Raw genomic sequence first — 23438 nt, 5'->3', positions numbered from 1 at the left:
CCTATCATTTCAGCCCAGTTTTCTCTGAGACTTTACGACACGTTTTTATGTGCTACTCGATGTTCTCAATCAATTTCTGCTTTTAATTACCTTACCCGTCAATCTCCGTTACCTCCGGGATTACGCAAATTGACGTTAGCGATAGGGGTTGTAAGCCAAACACCCATGCTGGAGAATATTGCCAGCTATTTTCCGGCAAAAAAAAAAAGTGTATTTCACTAGAAAAAGAGGAGCGTCTTAAACGGGGAGTAGAGCTGAAGAATGAGCCGAGGAGAGCCGGGGGGGGGGGGGGGTATCTCCTGGGCGGAAAAAATTGACGAAAACAACTACAAGGGCACAGCGCTAATTTCTGGCGGCCGGCTGCTGCGAGCGTGGCGAGGGATTAGAGTACAGGCATGAGATAGATAGGGGAAAGTTAGGATCGGTTGCGTCAAATAGAAGGATATGAGAACGATGATCGCATCTTCACTGGGATTTCTAACATCCAAAAGAAATAATTGCTGGGTGAAAACCTTCCCTTGCTCAGTAAAAAAAGCCTAGATGGGAGAAATGTGGATATAGTTAAAACCAAGCCAACACGTACTATAGTACTAAGGAAAAACGCCGTATGAACCTTCAGGCGTTGCCAAATTTCCTTTGATAACACGCAAATTTCCTGGTAAATTTATAATTATTTCCCCCCCCCCCCCAATTTTTCAAATAATCCAGTTCGCAATTTTATTTAAATATTCTGAAAATATGAAGGAAAAACGTTCATAACTTTCCTAAAAAATAAACATTCTATAGAAAGGAAATTTGGCAACTCTTGAATTTTCATACGGCGTTTTTCCTTAGCACGGCAGCGTAGAAAGCCTCCGTTTTCGGAATCAAGGGCTCAACTTTAAGAGAAACAAGAGTAACTTGCTTAAATTTAACTTACGTACTACTCAAGTCAGGCTGGCATTCTGAAAAATGACTGCAAATTATTACCTGCAACACAGAAAAAAAGTATAATTAGACATGAAGAGAGGATAAAATAGATTCCGCGCTTAGAAGGAAAAAATAATAAGAATTTCTGAAATCAGTAAAAATGTTGTAGTAGTAAATTAAATTAAATTACGAATCATCATTATTTTCAAGAGAGGCGTCTAGGCTCATCCCTCAATTCACCAATGAAACAATTAAGAGGGAGGTTTTATTAAGGGGAAAACTAACACATAAAGTATTTCCATTCAAAACACGACCAACTGTACTCGGCTTGTTCTTTCACCGAATTTGCGGTGCTTTTAAAGCACTGTGATACTAAGCTGTTGCAGTGCATTATTTTTCGAACAATAAATGGACAGATTAGGTAGCTTACTTGAGGATCACAGATTTTGAGTTTGAGGAGGGAGTATGACACATTAGTTTACCGATACATGCCGATTGACCTTTACTCACTCTTGTATAAAGGAGAAAATAGATTTTTGGTGTGCGCAAGAACTCGGTGAAAATTACGAAAGAGCTGAGCGTCGTCATCGCATTTAGCCACACAGAAAACCCTAACGATTTCAAACTGAATTTTTGGCATTTCATACGCCCAAAATCCCAAAAATATTGCCAGAAACGGATGCTTAAAGTTCAGCTATGAAGTTACTACCCAGCTAGTACCTTACCCAAGGATGCAGAAAATGCCTCGAAGCATGAAAATGTGGAAAGGCCCTAAAATGGTGGAAAGAGGGGGAAATTTTCGGGCTAAAGTCAGAGGTAAGCAAGTGGTCGGTCATAAAGTTTTGAAATTGATGGTAGATTTTGTAGAGAGCCGACGAGAAAAATGCGGAAACCTGTCTGGTGGGCGCTCAAAAATTTCGAGGCCTCAAAGATTCTAAAGTCGTGCGGCTTACACTTAAACCGACCGTTACCACCTTCTTCTCTTGATAAAAATCAGCATTACGTCCTCATTTGTATGCGTTTCATGTAAATGATAGACATTGTGATTAAAAATCTATTCCTTTTTTTTCTTATCAGTTTCAACATAGGTAACTTCATTTGAGTGATTGATAAGTTTGGTGCTTCTGGGACTATGGAGTTTTCCATAATAACAGTGCATATAACAGTTTTCCCTCGGAAAATACACTAAAACCATAAAATGAAACATAAAATCGGGTGGCGGGAGTCGAAGAGAGCGTTGCGGGATTTTATTTTTACTTGTCAAAGGATAGGAAGCTACGTCATAAAGGCGTGACGAAGGGGGGAGTCGATAAATCTGAAACACGTCATGTATTTTATGAACAGCCCCAGATTATCCGTGGCTTCGAATTGGGCAGGCAGAGGAGTTGAGGGCGTGCGAGGAAAAGTAAAAGGCAAGCCCTTGACATGCCTGGATCTATGTGGCGATGACAATAAGAGGGAAAATGCACCTGTTGAATGGCAGGCACTTCATCCACCCACCCACCTGTGACAATTAAAGAGGAATCTACCTGTTGCACACCACCTCAGCTCATTGTACGACAAAAAAGTTCGGTTAGTTCAACCACTGTAAAAAGATTAATTCAGAACAAAACTTGGCTGATTGTTCACCATTTCTTGCGGGGTGTCCACTAAAACAGGCTGGCCAAAAATCAGTGCTTTTGCAGTATATTCCCAAGAATTTCAGTGCCTCTTTAACAGAAAAATTCAGCACTTTTTCAGTACCTCCATTTGACGAAACTAGAAAAATTCAAAAAATTTGAATGTCTCGCTCAAATTGCGACAAAAATGACAAAAAAATGAACAAAATTCCGCACCTCCTGGTAGGATTTCCGTTCTTTTTCAGTATTTCCGGACTGCCCTTAAAAAATCCGTACTATTTCCGGACTTTCCGGAAATTCCGAACTTGTAGATACCCTGTCTTATGAACGATTCAAAAAAACAATTTAACATCGATTCAACAGCAAGACGTTGATTGATGCCAGTGAATTTTCCAAATTGCTGCGTACCTAAGTAAATATATTCGACTAATGTCAACATCTAGTGGTTCCTTTGCTTACATGAGCGCCTAAACAGGTTCATCGGGGGGGCGTGGGGCGTAGGGGCGCCGCCCGAAAAAAGGGAGGAAGAAAAGGGGATTAAAGAGAGATGGAAGAAACGGAGTAAAGAGGGAGGACGGACGCTTACAATATTCAAGATGAAAGTGACTCAAACCGTGTACTGGATGCTTCAAAATTGTCGAAATTTTCCGGGGGAGCCCCACGGATCCCCCTTACAGCCCCCTCCCCCATTCGAAGTATCTGGATCCGTCTGTGCATGAACGCTTCTCTACCAATAAAAGTTACGATCAGCACCGTCGTCGCGTCGGTCGCTACGACAACGGAACAAACCCGACAATATGGAGTTGATAAAGTTGACTAGAAGGAATAGAGGCCGGTAATCATAATAGATGCAACGAAGGTGGCTCGGGAGGGGGGAAGAGGGGGGGGGAGGGGTAGTCCGCGAGGAGACGGACGGAAAAGGAGGTGGGGACAAATGCTGGCGTAAGCATCGCGAGAATGGCGAAGTAGGTCACGAAATTCTATAAACGGCAGCATGGATATTTATCCCCACTTAAAATTCCTCATCGCCTCACCGGTTGATGGGCGCTTCCCTGTTCTACATGACCAAGTGAAAAAAGGATGAGTGCAAGTCAAAGATGCAGTCGCTCGCTTTCAGAAAATAGAACGCGGCGGGAGAGGACGTATGCTTCTACAAAATTTCCATCGCTCCTTCCTCTCATCCGTGTGAATCTCATGGCCATCTAGACAGCGGATGTAATAGAACATCGAGACATCAAATCAATTTTGGTGGATTACTGGTTTCTTTTAATAACTTGAGCGAAAAACGGATCCATCACGCCTAGCCGCATATTGCAGATGTTCCTTCCTAAAGAGCCTATTTCGTAAATGACCCCCAAAATAAAGCTGAAAGGACAGGAACGTAAAAAACTACACTGAATTAGTAAATAAAATGGTTGATTATGAAGTTCGCATCCGTGCGCTCCCAGCTTTAACGGCAGAAAAATGCTTCTAGGCTTCATGGATTCGTTTCCTGGCAAATGCTTAGAGTGAAGTCAGTATTTCAGTAAAAGTTTTTTGGTATGTTGGAGTTTTTTGCCAACATGCGTTAAAAATTCAGCATAAAGCTAAAAATCTCAAAATCTGCCGGGAAAAAGCTCATATGAGCACAGTCTTTCCTCAGAGAGATATGCTGTTTGGTGTAACACTAGTCTCGGGCTGGTTTTCACGACCTCTCGAGCTTGGTAGCAGGAAATTCAGGAGGCTGCACTACACTGAGGATCGGCCCAACAAGGCCGAAACGCATCTGCAGTTGCCTTCCTGAATGGACGTCACTAGTGTTGCACCAAACAGTATATATTTTTGAGGGAAAACTGTGCTCCAACATACTGTCTTACGACCCGTGCGTCCACCGCAATCAGTTTGCAAACTTTTTTGTCTCGATGTTTGCTTAGTTCCGGTAGTCATTTACTGCAGTTTGTTTTAGAGCATGATCGCAATAGAAAGGGGAGGGGGGTGATAACATTTTTTTGCGGAGGGGCCAGCAAAACTCTGTAACGCCACTGAATCAGATTTATGTCATAGACTGGGGATCAACGAAATCAGCGATCAAGGCTCGTTCCCACTCGAAGAAGGAATGATCCGAACAAAATACGCTAAACAATGGAGGAGATGCCCGATGCAAGAAGTAAACAAGATTTGAAACCGAGGTGTCATTCTGGCAAACACAATAGCAGATACTGATCCAGTTTGATTAGATTGTAGTTCCGCATGGGTATTTCTAGGAACCGAAAGTTCATCTACTGACGTACTCGGTCCACATTGCTCAAAGAGCGTGGGTAAAAAAAATAGCCGCTCATATGCCGCGAGGAAGTCTTCTGGCGCCAATTTTTAATCAAATTCGTGAATTTGAATTTGATAAGAATTGGCGCCAGCTTTTCTTTCAGCGGCTTTCTCCGATCGGCGTGGCATAGAAAATTAAGTTCCTTTATAATGTTGCAGAAAAGTGAGGGAAAACGCAAACCTCAGATTTTATCGTCGCAAAATGTGAGGTCCGTACAGTAGAGTCTGGATTATCCGGCTTCGTATTATCCGGACTCTGGATTATCCGGATCGATTTTGCAACCACGTAACTACGTACGCATTCCGATAAGTGAGCGGATCCGCGGAGAAGCGGTCGCAAGGTATATTGGCGCCTGCAAGGCTGAAGGAATACTTCACGCATTGCGCCAAACAGTGAGGTCGGCGTGGGACGCATTAGCGCCTACTAGATTACATAAATACTTCTCGCATGACGCCAAACCCAGTGCAGTCAGTTAGTTAGCCTGAAACGCACATTAGCGGCTACAAGACTGCATGAATACTTCACACATTCCGCGCTTTAATCGTTGTATTGTAATTTATCGTTGTCGGCTACCATTCACAACCACCATTGAGTCGTTCAGTTTGGCGTTATAACCTTTTAAGTTCGTGTTGGTATGTACATGATGTGTACATAATAAGAATGCTGTGGTGTTGGTTGGTGGTGTTTGTGTTAACTATTATTATCCGGATTTCTTTTCCATCCGGATCAGGCCCGGCACCAATTAATCCGGATAATCCAGAGTCTACTGTAATTGTATTCTTTGGGCAGTAATAACCGGACTTGGCTTAGCTGAATTTTACGTTGCTGAATTTTCTGACGAAAAACTGAGCGACACAGGTAATAATACCGTATGTATACTTTTTGCAAAGAGCCTTGATAAAAGCAGGCCTTTGCCCTTTTACCGTCCCAAAAATATTGGCTATGGTTGAGTTGAACCAAATGTGGCTCAAGTATTGATAAAAAATCAAGCATACACGAAGGCACAAGGTACTGGGGGCAGAATCTGAGGATTAAACATGTAAATTTCCGCTCTTCCTACGGCAACTCACGTCATACGCAACATTTGCAAATCACGTCAACAGTTCCCATTCAGAATTTACGACTGAATGCGAAGTAATACTTCATGAATGCTCGATAAGCGATTGAAATGTGTTAGCATCGAGGTGCGCGGTGATTTTTGATACAAATCTCTTAACTCCCGTGCGAGCGGTGAAGTATCACGCGAAACTGAAGGCGTTTTCGACCGGTGAAACCAGTTATTCGTTGCTCACAACAACGCTTATTGCGTTAACGGATCAAATAAACCCACATCGCCCCGTCATTTCTTTGAAGCCTTAACGCAGGATCTGCCAGGATACGAAACATTTGCAAAATACGCCAGTTTCCAAATTCGGGTTTTTTCCGTTTTTGATAAATTTACGTTCATTGCCAAACGTCACCGATTTCATCTAGGTCAGTGAATGAGGCTACAAGAGAGGGTAAACAATCGAACGATGGATCGAATTCGCGAGCAACTACGCAACCGTGCTGAGGAAGAACACCGTAAGTCATTTGACGTTGCCGTATTTCCTTCAACAAAAATTGAATTAATCGATAAAATTGTGTGTATTTTTCTACAACATTTGTAGACAATTTCGCTCACGATTTAATGTAAAGTATCTGGAAATTTCAAGGAAAAATATACAAAACTATCTTCAAAAATACATGCTTCTCTCGGGGAAATTTGGCAACTCTCGAATGTTCATACGGCGTTTTTCTTCAGGACGGCAGTGTAGAAACCGAGCGACCTACATATTTCAAAAAACCGCCATAGCGATTCCACATCTACGTCTTATTTGGAATAAGCCATTCCATCGCTAGGCGGAGGAGAAGGAGATGAGTTTGGCAGAGGTCATTGTCGGGCACAAGCAACGTTACGCAACATCCATCGCTCGACATCGTGTAGGAAAAAACCGCTCTCGAAAAAGGAGACATCTTTTCCACGCTTTTCCCGTCCTTCAGTCGCCAGATTTTACTCCGCCTTGTTTCTGGTGCCCATGCATACGTACGGATCTCAAGTTATCTCAAGAGCCTTCCAGGGAGCTTAGGGAGCCAGGGAGTTACCGGCGTGGCCAGACATTTTTCGTGGGAGAGGGGGAGTCTCGGTTAAAAATTTTCTTGAGGGGCGTTGGGATGTTCAAAGGTAAACTCCTGAAAATCACGAAAAATGACTTAATTGGGAAAAAGTTCCAGTCATGGGGGATCTAGATTCCTGAACATTGAACATCCCTCAGGTACACCACTGAACTTTCAGTGCATCAATGATGAATGCAATAATTACGGTAACTCTTGTTGGGTATGTAAAGGAGTTTTCCGCCGAATTCCACACATTGCACTTGCCATATCAGAATTTTCATCTTGAATTCCCCGTGTTATTCAGCAGAAGCACAGCGGAGTCAGTGCAGGAGTGCGGAAAATCAGTGCTCGAGCAACAAGTGGTGCGACGCCGGACAAAATTTTGCCCATGGGAATCAGAGCGGAAACAATGAGCCTCCTTCTCAAACACAACAGGGGTTTTCCGGGAGAAATCGGCCAACTTTCATCAGGCCAATACGATTTAAAAAAATAAAACTTTTCGTGCAATTTCTCCGATCCATGGACCGAGGAAACTCATCATTGAAAGACTACAATTCGAATCTACCTCGTGAGGAAACAGCAACCTCATTGACTATGTGATTACGGCAGTCGTTATCAGTAGTGTGACATGCTTTGCGACACATCCATTGATCTGCTATTTGAACCTATGGAAAAAGATCGATAAACGAGCTGTTCGCAATTAACACCTTAAAAATCGATTCTTTGCCATAGCTACAATTGGAGAGATATCGATAATCGATCGTTTACTCCTCGTCACTGTTCGTCGTTAGGTAGTGATGACGCATAAAATTGTGTGCATATTTTGGGACCTCAAGCTCTTGATGAAAGGGGATTCTAATATTTCGAAATAGAATTCATACGATCTTTTTCGGCGATTCGTGGTATCCCAAGTCCATCGAAAAATGTACTGGAATTTCATTTGATAAAATCATTTACATACAATTTTCCATTCAACTCGTGAGCAATTTGCTGAACACATTTTGCATTAGATTTACGGATAAAGAATTTCAGGTTTACCGATAATTTCGTGATTAGAAAAGAAGTCTTTAACATAATTCACATACTTTGCAGAAGCAGCTATAATAAATTATTAAAAATAGGGTACTAGTGGCAGCGACTTTACAATAATTACCTAGTATAGGTATCTATTAGCGGTTGGCTTTCTCTATTTTACTCGTGAAGAATAAAATAACTAGTTTCCACTGCTGATGCTGCAAACGTGTTTAATGCTGATAATTGCTCAATTTGTGCGGTTTTTTTTAGAATTGTTATTGATTTGGGTATTGCCATTTTGCATTACAGAAATCACTTTATTTATTTAAATAATACTATGCTGGGGGATACACCCCTTGGAGGGAAGTTTCGGGGAAATGAAATAAAAAAAATAAAGCGAAAAGTGGACGATTAAGGAGAAACGGATAGGGACAGGAACTCATCCCTTCTAGAGACTTGAGGAGTTCAAGAGGACGTGAGCGCCGCAGCAGTTTCAAGGAGAGACTTGCCATCCTGATCCAGAGGCGGATCCAGCAATTTGGCAACACCGAACTCCCTCCATTTAAACCCATGTTAAATAATCGCTTCTTGTCGGAGCATCCCCCCCCCCCCGGAGAATCGATAGATTTCCATAGGTTTAGATGGAGAACAACACTGTTGCCAATTTGCTGTATCCGCAATTGCCGCGGTCGCGGGTCAGAGGAAAACGTTTCGAGTGTTAAGAGGTTACTAACGGGAGGCCTCGAGGCGACCAGGTGTTGCGGCGGTCGAGAAAATGCAAACACGTTTAGGAAGATGATTGTCTATTGTTGTGCGAGTCTTCAACTGTTGCCACGACAGTGAGCAGGACCTCCACGCTGAGGGTCTGTCCGCGGCTTCGCGCTTCGCTTCCAAGAGAGGGGGGGGGGGGGGGTGCTTAGGCATTTCCGAAATTCTGAGAAATCTGAGCTCGAACTGACCAATAACATCTCCCAGCGCCGCGGACGCTAATCTCCTCCGGCTCCGAATCGTCCCACATGGGAACTCGATTGCCAGAGTCAGTGGTGCCCAAACTAAGATTTTTTCTCTCTTTCCTGAGAAAATCAATTTTGAGAGGGGGTAGATTTATAATAAAAGAATTTTATAACTAATGTCTGAATTTAGTAAGTTATGCAATAAAATCTATGTTTCCTGAGACACACACCCCCCCTTCCCCAATTGGAGACTTTGCAGGTGTCGGAAATTTAGGAAATTTCATGTTTATGAAAAAACACAACAGAGGGAAATGAGCATGAAAATACCCTTGATTTCTAAAATGAATAATTAATTTATTAGAGGAGATGTGACCAGATGCAGGATTGCCACAGAATTTAGAAAATAAAATTCCCTGATTCCCCTGACACATTTCGGTGAATTCACTGACAATTGAAGATGTGACGGATGGTCAAGAAGGCATAATTGAAAATAATTTTTTAGGCATTTGTTGTTCGAAACCTCGAACCCATTCTGGAAAGCAAATGAAGGTAATTTAACTTTCCCTGACATTTTTGTCATTTTCCCTGACATTTCCCGGTTTTCTCTGACTTTATAGAATTCCCTGACATTTCCCGGTTTTCCCTGACTGTGGCAACCCTGCAAATGGCCTAATCTGCTAAAATACATGAGTTTAAATGGAAAATTCTGTCTGATGACGTCACAAGGCGCCAGATTTTCTAACTTTCGAATCTATTTTTCTAAAATTTCCCACGATAGAAAAAAATTATAAAAATATGACGAACGTAGCACATTAAGAACTCTCAGATGCAGGAATAAAAAAAATTGTTGTACATAATCTCACAGTGAAAAAAAATGACGATCTGTACGTGCTTACTTTGAGTTTTGGTCATGGCGATTATTACTGATAATGAGAGTGGGTAACGGTAATACCGATGAGGAAAATGCGGGACGCTCCACCAAGGAAAAATTTAACATCATTTAAAGTCGAGAAAACTACAACACCATCGATTACGATTTTGTTTGTGTGCTTCCGTCCTTACGGAATTCACGACGTGTCCTAATAACGTCGACAAACATCCACCCCCCCCCCTCCCCCAAAATTTTTTGGAATCGGGAACTCTGCAGGTTATAATGATCGGAAGATTTTGCCATGAGGAGCTATACCATTTCCCGCTTTAGAAACAACAGAAGTCCAGTTCATTTTCCTGAGCGCTTAAATCATTGTGTGAATAAACCAGAAATATTAGTTCCTTGCTTCAAAATGTAGCCCAATTGTGATATGTATTTGTATAAAGTAATTTTTCAACCTTCTCCGCAGTAAACTTCGGCCATTGAACCTTACGGGTAAGATCAAGTTCGACAGAAACGAGCCAATACTGCGATCGATTACGTCTTAAGCAACATTTTTTGTTCGCATGAATACACTTCCTCTTGAAGGGTTAAGTGATTTTGCTGAAGAGGCAGAAACGAAGTGCGCACGGAGAGATGTTTCACGTTTCACGGGGAGAAAATGTAAGCGAATATACTCGGTTTCCAATTAATGTACCTATGTTGCGACAATTTAAACAATTCCGAGAATATAAAAGAGCGTGGGGAATTTCTTGGAAAAAGCGAGCAATGTAAGAAGGTTGAAAGAGCGCTACTAAATTCTGAGAAAGAGAATTACTCTCCTTTCGGAGAAACCAATTACGGGCTTACGCTACTTCTTTGAAGCGGTGAGGCTAAGACTTTTAACTCAAGGGATTTCGGGTAATGAATCGAAAAATCCCTTCACCCTTTAGCTCTGCCTTTTGACTTTTTAACTTCGTTTACCTGTTTGTTTGCGCCTCATGACCTTGTGATTCTTGGAATGAATCGAGAATCTGTTGACTACAGAATTTGAATGCTTTCATACGAAAAGTTGAGGGTTGGTATTTGATTTTAATTTGATCTACATTTATTGTTTTATTATTATTTTGTTGAAGTTTTGATCATCTCAACTTCTGTCACAAACAATATACGGCTGAAATTGCACTCCTGATATTACCTTCCCCATATTGTGCAATTTGAATACTTAATTAAAACCCCGTTTACGCGTATTTATAGAAACCTCCGTGTCTTCTGACATGGATGCGGTGGGGAAAAAAGAGGATAATCATTACAAAAAAAAAACCACGGGGTTAATCATTGATCGGATCGACTGAGCGAAGAGAGAAAAAAAAATAGAATTCTATGGACACATGAGAAGAGGGCACGATGCACTGGATATCTCGTTGTGTTAATGTTGAATAAAGTTTTTTGACATCTCTTTTACGAGCCCGAATGAAAATACATGATAAGAATGGAATATTCCAAAATTGAATCGGTTTCTGTAAGACGAGTGTAAGTCTAAAAATTCATGAGCCCTAGCATCCTCCGTGATCAAAAAAAGGCCAGGGCTCATGATATTTTGAACTTACTCCCGTCAAATAGAAACCAATTCTATTTCGATGCAAGTGAGGATTAACTGTGCACCTTTATTTCGGGGTAAGGTAGAATGCGGATCAAGCCAAAGTGTGCGTGCAAGTACACCAGTGGCGTGGCGTGCTTTGCGATATATCGATTGTTCTGCCAATTAAACCTCTGGTAAAGAATCGATTACTAAGGTGTTCGCTGCGAATATCCTGATTATCGATCCTTTTCCATAGGTTTAAACAGCATAATAATCGATACATTGCAACGCACGTCACGCTACTGAAGTACACGCGTGTGGATAAAACTTTCGTTGGGTGACAATATTATGAAGGAAAGCATTTCCAGTTTCATTTTCTCTCATGATGGCAGACTTCCGATAATAAATAATGACTCGTTTTCAGGGAGCACCGGCTGAGGAGATTGAGTCGCTTAATGACATCATTAAAGCTAATTAGTGACGTGGACAATAGAGGAAGAGGTAAGCAAATCTCGCTCCAAAACCAACTTCGCCTCACTTCACTGTCCATGTCATCTCGACCTTTCCCGTCCTCCTTTTGAATGGAATTACAAATGACGAATAGCATTAACCCAACTTGTGAGTTAAAAAAAAAGAGGGAAAGAGGGAAAAAGGGAGAATGTGAGTGAGCCCCAGAAATGAGACTTGGAACTGTGCACTTTGTAGCCCCGATAATAGAGCCCTCACGTACTATGTAAATACCTCCTTATCTATTGCAGTTACTTAACGATGCCAGACCCAAAAAGCAGGAGTCATGAACTTTGGACAGACCACAAGGAAAAAACAGCACCTTCGGAGAGGCGCAGTACGGCGTCAACTATCAACCAATACGTTTCTCATTTTTTACGTCTCATGCGGAGCAGACGAAAAGATATTTCGGTGAGAGGGACGCACCGCAAGAAATAGAACACGGAGGGCCCGACGCTTCTGCGGCAAGAACTTTCATTAGGGAAACGTGGGGAGAAATAGGGGTGTTGCCGTACAGTGCAGAAGCTTGCAAGCATGGCGGACAAATTCATCACGTTCAGGAAAGTAACATTTCTGATCCGCGTGCCTTGGTTTTTTTACTGAGAAGAGAACCATCTTTGTTAACACATCATCTTTATTTCTTGAAATGTTCGTGGGATATGCCTCACAAGGAGAAGAAGAATTATCAAGCGAGTTTTCAAATGATGATGTTGAAATATTTGTTTTCCATTGATATTAATGAGCATTACCGGGAAACGTGATTTGGTTCATCATCGAATTGGTGTGCTACAGCTTTACATTAAACATTTAATGATGGGGTCAGGATTGCTTTTTTGAGGGGGGCGACAGAGGAAGAGGAGGAGGAGGGAAACTTTTACGGCTATACAGAAGCTTTCGTCGCTTCGAAGCTACTAAATAAGTCACGACTTTAATAGATAATATTGGGTTGATCTACGTTTTAGGATGTTACACTGTCGCTCTTAATAGAAAATCCAAAAAGAAATCAGTAATGTAGCTGGTAATGGAGATACTCAGTAATGGAGATACGCATTAATCAACAGTAGTTGGATAAGCTAAAGCCTCGGCCAAGGCTGTGACGGATAATTTAGGGTTGAAGTATACACTTCATGAAGCTAAGATTTCGATCTTGCATAAATCGAATAAGAAATCAGTAATGCAGCTGATTGTATGTTCGGCATCTAAATGTCCCCCCCCCCCCCCCCCGGGATGGGTTCACTATAATTTAAAACGCCTACCTATCTGATTCAAATCCGTCGTAAAGGCGTGGAACGGCCACGGGAGACTCGAGTTGGGTCACGCAACTAAACTAACTTCACGGCAATGCGGGAGGTGTCGCACGGAAATGAAGGCGCGTCGCTGTTAGATCGCGCAGATTGCTTCGGAAGCTACAAACGAAGTGGTTTAACGATTTTTCCCTCCTTTGGTACACTGTACACTATACCTATATGAGATATTTTTTGATATACTTCCGTCATCGCGAGAGCTGCATCGCTCCACAATTAAAAACTTTCCTTCTCAAAACCCTATTCTCGGTCATCATTCTCCTAATTTTTTAAACTAAAAAAAAAGAAATAATAATAATACATTTTTTTTGATAATTTAATAGTTGAGATAGTTCAGAATCACGGTGTCTAGAATTCTTGACCATGATCATCCCTGATTTTCCACTGATTTTCCCTGATTTCCAGGAGCTAATTGCCTGATGAGAAACGTAAGTTTTCTCTCACTTTCCTAGTATTTCCTGGGGAAAAACCCTTTCAGCCGATTTTTAGGCACACAATCAAATTTTTAATTCTAAAAGTGTTCCTGGTGTTTATACATATTATCTAGTAAATGCAAGCATCTGTATTAATATGATGATTTGAAGGTTCAAATATGTCATGTAAGAGGTCAATGATGGCGGCTCAAAAGGAAAACCATGAACCTAAATAACAACAGGGACCAACCTAAAATGTCCACCAACTATGAACACGAAATGGTCTCTAAGCGGCAGAGAGATTCCTGGTTTCAGGAACAGATTTCCTGATTTTTCCCAAAAATTGTTCATTCCTTGATGAATTCCAGTATTTCTCGGTCCTTGACACCATAACCACGCGCTAAAGCAAAGAAGTACTAAGATATTGGAGTGTGAAACTCGATGGGGATTTCATGGGTCATGGGGCTCGTGAAGGTTTTGGCTGCAATATCAGAGTTTTGAAGAGCCCAAGAATGAAATTTTGATAAACTTCAGGAATTATGATTCGTACGACCCCTCAAAAACTACAACTTTTCAAGGGGCTCCAACGTTCCTAAATTAGTACCTGTTAATCTCCTGGGACCAACACGGGGGAATCTGGGACTCTTTGTTGTCTTGGAACCGTAAAACGCCTTCAATTTACGAGCTATACAATACAACTCGCATTGTGCGGGTCCTTTTAACTGCGTGCAACCCGGGCCACTATGCGCTACTCAGGCCCTGGTTTAAGAGAAGTTTGAAGATCGTTTCAGCGTATTTTTAAAAGGGGCAAATTTTGGCATAAAGAACGGACCGTGTACCTAGCAAGAATAGTGGGAGTGGAACCTGAGAATCCGTGAGAAAACACATGTGAAATTCCAACTAAGCTGTCACTCTTAGTTAACGCCCATGGAACAAGGATACACAAGTAACGAAAAGACTCGATGCTTTGGTTTCGACAATAATCGAATGGCACTGACAAGAAAATGCAAACTACTGAGGTGACAACATGGTGGAGAAAGTTCACGTGTAGTGAGCGAGAGTGGCAAGAACTGCCTCGATAGACACGATATACTCTCGACTGTGATTAACCTCCCGCTGAAAATCCAACGTCGTACCTACAGAAGTGTAGGGCATATTTAATGGCATAAACTGGCAACAAATCGGGGATAGGTAGGTTCGAGCATGCTCAGCTTTTTCTAACTAATAAGTCGATCACAAACAAGGGCAACACACTCGAGTGAAAGCATAAAACTTAGTGGAGATTATGTTAAATTATCCGACCTTTGAAAAACCCATTACATCAACGCCACCAAAGGTGGAAAGTAATTATAAAAAGCTTTTCAATTGGACTGATTGGAATAAAAAATAAAAAAAACTAAGCCACAAAAAATAGAGGGGGGGAGGGGTTTAGAGTGGGTTTCAAACTTAACAAACCTGTCAAATTCAAAATAGAGAAAATGCGTTTTGGATGTAAAAAGAGAATTTAACTGACTTTGCGTCTAATGGAGGAAACTTTGTTAAAGGTAGAAAAACAGAGTTGCCAAATTGAGAGTAAGTAAGTCACATATTGAAAATCAGTTAAAGCTCTCCTGCAAGGCTCTTTCGAAGGATCGCGCCAAATCGATTCCTCAAAAAGAACTTCGGTGTCCTCTACTACATGTCACTCACTCTCAGACCCCTTCTCCCCCTGGATGAGTGACGTAATTTATAGACGGTCCCAAAGAGTTGTGGAGAATTTTTTAATGGTAATCAGGCATCGTTAATACATTACACCCCCCCCCCCCCCCCCAATAGTCCATTTTGTTGGTCCTTAAAAAGTTGCAGGTTGCAGGCAATCAAGAATTATTTTAATCCACTATATTCTTCAAAGTATGGAGTTGGTGATAAGGTGTGCCCCCCCCCCCCCCCCACCATTTGAAAATTCGAACTGCAAGAGAGAAATGTTGTGAATTTTCCTGTTGAGTGCTGAAATAAATTAGATGAAAGGATCCGGCTACATGAGAGAGGGGGTAGGGGAGGAGGGGCTGAAAAAAATCAACACCTTTAAGTATTCCAACAGAAGTTTCTATGAAACTGGTTTGATGCATACTAAAACAATCATCATACCAGTTAAGTTCAATCCTGCTAGATGCTTATATTCAACCACTTCTGTGGTCCACTTGTGTAGCCATAAGGAGCTATCAGAAAATTCCAGTCTTTCTTGGAGACATCAAATGTACCAAAAATAAAAAAATCTTTTTTTTAAAACTTCAAGTGGGTATCCTAGAGGGGCTAATTCCGAGTCTATAGTTTAAACCTCCTCAACAACCAGCCCCGGGCAACTAATGTTGGAGACCATCAAACTTGGGTTGCCTAGCCAGGAGCGAGCTTGAGCTCTCCTGATCATAGAGCTTAGCTACAACCACTTAACCATGGGAGGTGGTCTAAAGGCTCCAAAACCATTCTTTGGCGCGACTTATCTAAACAACGAATTTCCTTATTTTAAGGTTTACAGCCTAAGTCTGTTCTGTAGTGTAAGTACAAGGAAAAACCAGATTAGGTAACGATTAATTTCTTTGCAGTGACACAACTGATATCAGGAAACATTAAGTCATACCTAGGAACGGAGGAGCTTAATTGCCACACAACATTGCACAGTTCAAAATAGCAATATAGAAATGAACTCAGAATAGTTGCAGAATTTATGTTTATTTTTTATCATACTACATTTCGACGGTGTAAGTTGGCAAACATGTAACTCGTTTGCGGTGTCTGAAAATCTCCTCTACATTGTATTTTTAAAGGGGAACAAATTGACATCATTCCTTGAAGTTTTGGCAGAATTTTTTTTGCACAGAGAAGAAAATTCACGGCAGTTTTAAAGAGTTGCCCTTTAATAGTTTTTTGTTTAAAAAATAAAATATGACAGGAAGTCTGCAACATCGCGAACTGAGTTATGTGATTGCCGACATTCACCGTCGATATATGATTTTCTGAATTTGTTTCGATAGAACACACTCCTGATGATGAGTAAAAAATAGGTTCCAAGATGAAACCTTGAAATGTTGCAGAGCAATCAAGCCTCCCTGATTTCCACCCTTTCATATTCATACTTCCTTTCAACTATGTCACTTCCGCATACTTTGAAAGCCTGTACCTGAAAAGAATTTTCAGAACCTAAAAATCAGTAAGTAATTTAAGAGGAGATCAAAATTTTCTCATGAAGTTGGAGGTTATCCAAATCCATGTGGGTCCTTTCTTTCAATACAGGCGCAACAGAAGGTGATGAACAATGAACTTATTGCTAGCCAGTCCCTAAGCATGGTCAGTTGCATTCTTATGGAATACAGTTACTTAACGGTTCCTGTTACCCGCATTTGAGAGGTGGACATCCATAGGAGTAATGAATTATGCTGCACCCCACTGTTGTTCATCCAGCACATGTGTAGAAGTCGAAAAAAAAATGCTAGAAAAATGCATAGTTAATGGAGTAAGTATGTACCTAAATACTTCAGGGTTGTGAAAGAATCGATGCTGAACATGCAATCAGAGAAACCTTGAAAATTAGACTATGATTAGCACAAATAACAATATTCGATGCATTTTCCCTCTAAATCATAGAGACTCCGTCTCAAACTTCTTTGGATGTTTCAAAGAGCCAGGCACGTTTAATTTTTGCTTGCTCTACAACACACACACAAGATTGAGCCTTGTGTTGAACACAGTGACACAAGGTTTTGATACAATTTCCTATAGCAATAAGAGGCCTTTGCCAATTCTGTCATTTAGTAAAGGCCTACAATAAGTACAGAGTTATATTAGATTGTTGATTAAGGGAAGAAATTACCTTTCAGGGTTAGGATGAAGTCCGAGGGCAATCAAAACGCCGAAGGAATTGTTGGTTAACTGACTAACATCAACAGTAATCTCTGGAACAATCACTTTATTTATTATCTTCCCGAACGAAGTAATGTCAATATATATATCCGAGTCAAACTTTGGTTTTCTGCGCGACACTGCAGTTTTTCTCCCACCACTGTTTGTTCGACTTCCAGTGCTGGGATTGGATCGGTTTTTACCTCTCTGAGAAGGTTGTTTCGGAATATGACGATCCGGTACAGCTCCTTTCCTTAGGCGTTTCCTCTCGGGCAGACCGAATAATTCGTGGGTTATGTCACGATCGTAGCAAGCAGGAGAGAAGTGTAATGAGCACACGCGTGCAGAGGTAAGGTTCAGGGGCTTTTTGGAGTCATTACAGCCGATGATTTTTATCCACTTATCACGCACGTCTTCCTCTTGAGGAAACCGATGATAACACACTTTCCCCCTCGTTCTATGATAGGCATTTCGACATGTTGTAACAGCACATTGCGGCATTGCCCTGCCTTAAGGGTTCCAGGATTAATGTTCGTCTTACTCTAGCCCAAAAAAATTTCATAAAAATAGTGATCCGAACAGCTAAAAACTTACACAGAGTAGAACCGCCGGAGCAGTTTACATTTCAATAATTTCTCTTGTCACAAAGAAAACACATGAGTAAGTACGTCTAGAGATGAATGTGTTGGGCATCTAAACAAAACAAACGAACCTCTTGGAGGGTTAATTTTAGGGTTAGGATGCATCGCGGCCATCTGATAAATAAAACATTGAATGAATCTCATGAAAATTCTACCATTAGATCCTCGCCGTAAACAAATGTGAATTGGACCAAGCACCCAACTATGCGAAAAGCTAAAAAACCGATCGCGATCACTTAGGATAAGTGCATTATAGCATCTTGAACGCTTGCACTTTGCAATCACAAGGAAAAAAACAGACCGTATTCCCGGCGAGCCGATCTCAAGATGCAAAACCGAGAATTCAAGACCAGTATGTGACAGTTCAGAGAGAAATCGGTTTGACAGATACTGCGTAGAACCACTGAACGAAAGCAACGAACGGATAATAGACTTTCGCGAAACTGAGATAAGGGGAGGACTGAGAACTCTGTAGAGCACAGGTGATCTTCAAGGAAGAGCAACTCGCGTTGTCTTGGGGACTTTGGTAAAAGCACCAGTCCTCAACGTTGAACAATGAGTTATTACCGGCGCACTCGGTAATGAAATAGGTTTCAACACGTTAAAAACACTAAAATTCAAGAAACACGTATCCGCAGGGCACTAAAATCGCGACTAACGGGGAAACTGGGAGGGGGAAACGAGGTCTGAAACGCCGATACGCGTTCGCGGAACGAGGGGATCTCACTGAAAACGTAAATGCTGACTCGAACGATGAACCGGCCGAGGAGGTGAGTGTGTGAGTGTGCAGCTGAGGAAGGGCGGGGCTAGGTACCAAGTGACGTAATGAGCGAGGCAACCTCTCCCTCATGGCGCTAGCACAAGGCGCTGCGCTGGCTGCATGGATGGAAAAGTCTTCGCTGCTGGCGTCTTCTCGCCCTCCGCACCCTTCTACCCATGAGGTCGGCGTCGGCCGGTGCATCATCCCTTCTTCTCCAAACCACTCCCAAAGCTCACCCTTCCTCGGCCTCGCTATAAATGAACAGCGACTACAACGAGTGCAATGCAAAAATGGTCACCTCTTTTCGCCCCCTCTACATACGTTAGCTTTGGGTACAAGTCGCTGATTTTCGAATCATACTCAACGCACCCACCCAATAAGTACCTACTGACTGGAAAAACAAAACATGGTCCTATCATCTGTCGATACGGTTGGACCAACGCATAAGATATCTCACAGGTACCTAATCATGCAGAGTTGAGAGGTCAAGGTAGATCTTAGTTTCCAGGTCCTAGGTATACTATAGTTAGTTCATTTATTACAACCATCAGTATAACTATACTATTTACGTCGGAGACCAGGAGTTTACCTCGCTTTAAAATTTCGGTAATAACTTTTGGATCATCAAAGGATAAAGTGAACTGATCACCAGGGCTATATAAAATTCCCCATTCGAACATTTCCTGTATACCTCCAGCATAAGCATAGCCAGGGAGGTAGGTAAAAACGTTAATAGCTGAGCTAGAAGTTGACTTCAGTAGTTTTCGTTGCGCGAGTCGTGTTCTGCGTGAAATTCTGTTGAAGAATCATGTATCAGAGTGTTTAAATTCTTAACTTGTCTAATGGTCCATTCAATCTAAACAAGCGAACATAGAAAACTTTTCTAACTTTTTTCAGCAAAAATGTTTTATAGAGAGAAACGAAGCAACGTTGGACTGCTCATACGGCGTCAAAACACAACATGGGCCTTTTAAGCCCTATTTTTCAATGGCGCGATTATCCTAACGCGAATTCGAATAATCGCGCCGAACACGGTGCGGTCGGCGTTAAACTCACCACAGCGCCTGCAAGACTGCTGGAATACTTCGCGCATTGCGCCAAACAGTGCGGTCGGAGTCGAGGACAAATTAGCGCCTACAAGACTGCGTGAATACTTCTTACATTGCACCAAACGCAATGCGAGAGTTTTTAGCGATAACTGCTCGACTACGGGCACAGGCACATTGCCGCTACCTGGATTGAAAGCACATCGCATTGTGAAGGTGACTCGACACTCGACTGAGCTCCCTTTCCTGGCTTGCGCGACGCTAAAATGGCCGCTAAACTAGGACCACGCGTCATTCTTTTTGACGTCTCCAGTCCGGTTTTTGCCACAATTAAAGGGTAAATAAGTATCTTAATTGCAACGATCCAGCAACTCGGACGATGTTTAAACGATGCAGCAATTCTGAAACTTGATTCTTGTAAAATTAATTTTGGTTTAATAAAAAGAAAACAGAACTAATGGAAATATCGCGTCGAAATTTTTTGTGGTTTTATTTCAAATCATTCCGGGGATTTCTCGGAAACTTCTACAAAAACTGTGTGTAGCTTTTTTTTTAAAAAAAATTGATTGACAATAAAAAAAATGAGTAGAGATTTGCAACGTTGCAATAGGAGATAAGAACGCCTTTTTTCCGCGCGCAGGCGTCGATTTTTTATTTCAATTTTACGGCAGGCGTAACGAGATAACTATTCGACCATGGGTGTAGGCATATTGCCGCTAGCCGAATGGAAGGCGCGTCACACTGCAAAGATGACTCCACCGCGTTCCCTTGCCTGGCTCGCGCGACTCTAAAGTCACCGTTAAACTAGGAATACGTGTCATCATTCTTGCCTCTCTGTTTCGGTTTTTACCATAAGTAAAGGGAAAATATGCGTGCTCATTGTAACGATTCAGACACTCGGAAGATATTTCCTCTTTTTGTTTTGTTACATTAAAAAAAATAGAATGAACGAAAAGATCGCGTCGAAATTTTCTATGGTTACATTGGAGATCATTTAGGAAAATTCGTGGAAAACCTGTGTGCATAGCGTTTTAAAAACGGTGTACAAAAATAAAACATAAAAATTAATATTTAACGTTGCAATCAGAGACAAATATGCTCTCTTTCGCTTGCACCCGCCGGCTTTTGAATCCATTCGTTTCTTAAATACAGTGGCGTAACGGGCGCCCCCGCAGACCCTGCTATGCAGGGGGGCCCTGGCGCCTAGGGGGCCCTCGGCCGCCGGAATTTTTCTCTCTCTCTCTCTTTGATCCTCAGCTTTGGTTTCAAACTTTGGGCCTTTACTTATCGAGATGGGGCTTCTTCCTTTGATTTTTATTGTTAGCTCGGGGTTTTTCATACTTTTCTTGGACTGTTCCTAACTTTTTGTTTACTGGAGGGCCCCTGCCTTCCCATGTCCACTCAATGATTCCACTTTTCGTATTTCGGGTTTTGGGAGGCCCAAGAATCTAAAAGCCTCGGGGGCCCTTTGATTCATGGGCCTGGGCTGAGCCCCCGCCTTCCTTTAGATCATTGATCTTTTAGGGGCTCCATTTAATCGGGTACTTTTACGTTTTTATTTTTTTTTAAATATATTTATTTGCGCAAACATGCAAGTGAATCAAAGTCCACCTCAGAACATAAAGTAAAAGAAGGCTAAATCCTGCACATACCATACCTAAAGGTAAAAAGATATAAGCTTGCCTACTTTGATTTTTTGGTGGTTAAGGCTGATTTTCTCAAAAATTTTCGGGTTGCGGGCCTAGACCATACGAGAAAAAACGGGAAGGGGTGAGGAAGGGAGAGGGGGGGATAATTTTGGAATTTTATCGACTTAGGAGGCCCCTAGAAAAAATTTTGCAGGAGGGCCCAGCGGAAGTCCGTTACGCCACTGCTTAAATAACTTGAACGTGGTTGTTTTACTATTTTTTACGCATAGCTTTTCTCAGTGGTTGGCGGCCGCGTAGCGGCCACAGGCCTCTAGTCATAGAAAACGTATGCTATTTAACTGTCATAATACTGATGGAAATGGCAGGACTTAGCGGTTTTGTGGAAGGGCGTCTATCCACCAATAATTTAAAAAAAAAAAAAAAATTATTTCTCGCCCAATTTCTTTGACCTTCCTCGTGTGACAGTGATCTTATTACAGGTGGTGCGTATGTAGAGCGTTTTTATTCTGAAAAATGGCAAATGTTTGAAATAAGCCGTTCAAAACTTTATGAAGTCAAAACGTACTCTTTCTCTTTTTGTTTTCTTTCATTTTTTCTTTCTTGCTTTAGTTATGTCCGTGGCCTTGCCGCGCCGGAAACTTACAGATTTCCTGGTAGTCCCCTCACATCAAGGGATATGCATTAAATAAGCATTACGTTCATGAAGAGAAGGAACACAATACACCTTGCACGATATAAGCCGTTGGTAAAGTCTACAAGTTATTGTCCCTTACATTCCACGCATATCTAGTGGCAAAAGGTGTCATCAACTTCGTCTCTAAATGAAGATTAAAATCAAAGGGAAAAAACTCTAATAATAAGATATTTAAGACGAAGCCTTTAAAAATTGTTTACGCTGTTTACAACATTAACAACACTTGACGGCACTTAGGACGCTTCTAACTTCCATCCCTCAGAAATTTGGGTCTTACTTCTGAACTGTTTTTTTGCTGGGAGGTAATTTATGATCTTTGCATTAGTCCTGCCAAGCAAATACGTCACTCATGCATTGAAACTGTTAACCTACCACTGCATTTGTTAGAACACGTAGCACCTCTCTAGGAATAAAATAATTCAAAATTGAATGGAGTTTTTCGGCAGTTAATATCATTAACCATCAATTTGCAATATGTTTGAGTTTTGTAGCCAATGTAGGTTAAAAATTCAGCATAAAGCTGAAAATCTCAAAATCTCAATACAGAGGGGAAAAGCTCACATGAGCACAATTTTCCCTCACAGAGACATGCTGTTTGGTGCAACCGTCCACCGCAATCAGTTTGTTCAAATTTTTAACAGTCACTGAATTAGCACAACGTAACTGTTTGGCTCGGTGAGGCCGGTTAGCTCAAGTTGTGCTGAGCACGCGGTGAGACGGTGCTGGCGGCTGGCGGTGCACGGCGCGGCGCGGCGCGGCGCGGCGCGGCGCGGCGCGGCGTTTTCGTGCAGTACTGAGGAGAGAGATGTTTGTTTAGTGGTATCATTCGCGTTTGAAGGCACTAGGTTCGTTCAGTTCGTTCGTAATCGCCCAAAAACTTGAGTACATTCCACTCACAATCGGGCATTGTTTGGCTCGAATCTACGAAACTTTTGCGATATTCACGTCACATTTTTGCTGTCCCCGAAATACGCCCAAAAATATTTTTTTTGTTAAGTTGAAAACGAGACAGACAAATTTCACAAAAAAAGTTTGCCTTTTTCTCTTATTGTTAGTCGTACTTTTAATTATTTGCGGTATTGAGAAGGACTTATCTTAAACGAGTCCACATGGCATTATTATTAAAAAAAAAAAAAAAAAAAAAAAAAAACTCCGGCTGCAAAAGCCGTACTTACAGGCTACA

The 23438-nt window shown here is 41.7% G+C and overlaps 1 protein-coding gene across 2 annotated transcripts in view; it reads right to left on the bottom strand.

The window, feature by feature from the left end:
- The window catches only part of LOC109034601 (uncharacterized), a 96277-nt gene that overhangs the window by 68549 nt on the left and 4290 nt on the right, over positions 1–23438 (bottom strand). Inside the window, exons 1-2 of one of the 2 annotated variants that reach the window (XM_019047842.2) lie at positions 18408–18858; positions 17437–18158 (exon numbers count right to left, since the gene is read on the bottom strand). The exons of the other annotated variant lie outside the window; for it this stretch is intronic. Coding sequence (XP_018903387.2) covers positions 17437–17966 — 530 coding nt within the window. The 5' untranslated portion in view covers positions 17967–18158; positions 18408–18858. Of the gene's footprint in view, positions 1–17436; positions 18159–18407; positions 18859–23438 lie in introns of those variants that run through there. 2 annotated transcript variants of the gene reach the window in all.

The sequence above is a fragment of the Bemisia tabaci genome, chromosome 1, assembly GCF_918797505.1.
Source record: "Bemisia tabaci chromosome 1, PGI_BMITA_v3".
Classification (NCBI taxonomy): domain Eukaryota; kingdom Metazoa; phylum Arthropoda; class Insecta; order Hemiptera; family Aleyrodidae; genus Bemisia; species Bemisia tabaci.
The sequence above is the reverse complement of the archived record's forward strand: the minus strand, read 5'-3'. Positions and strand labels throughout refer to the sequence as shown.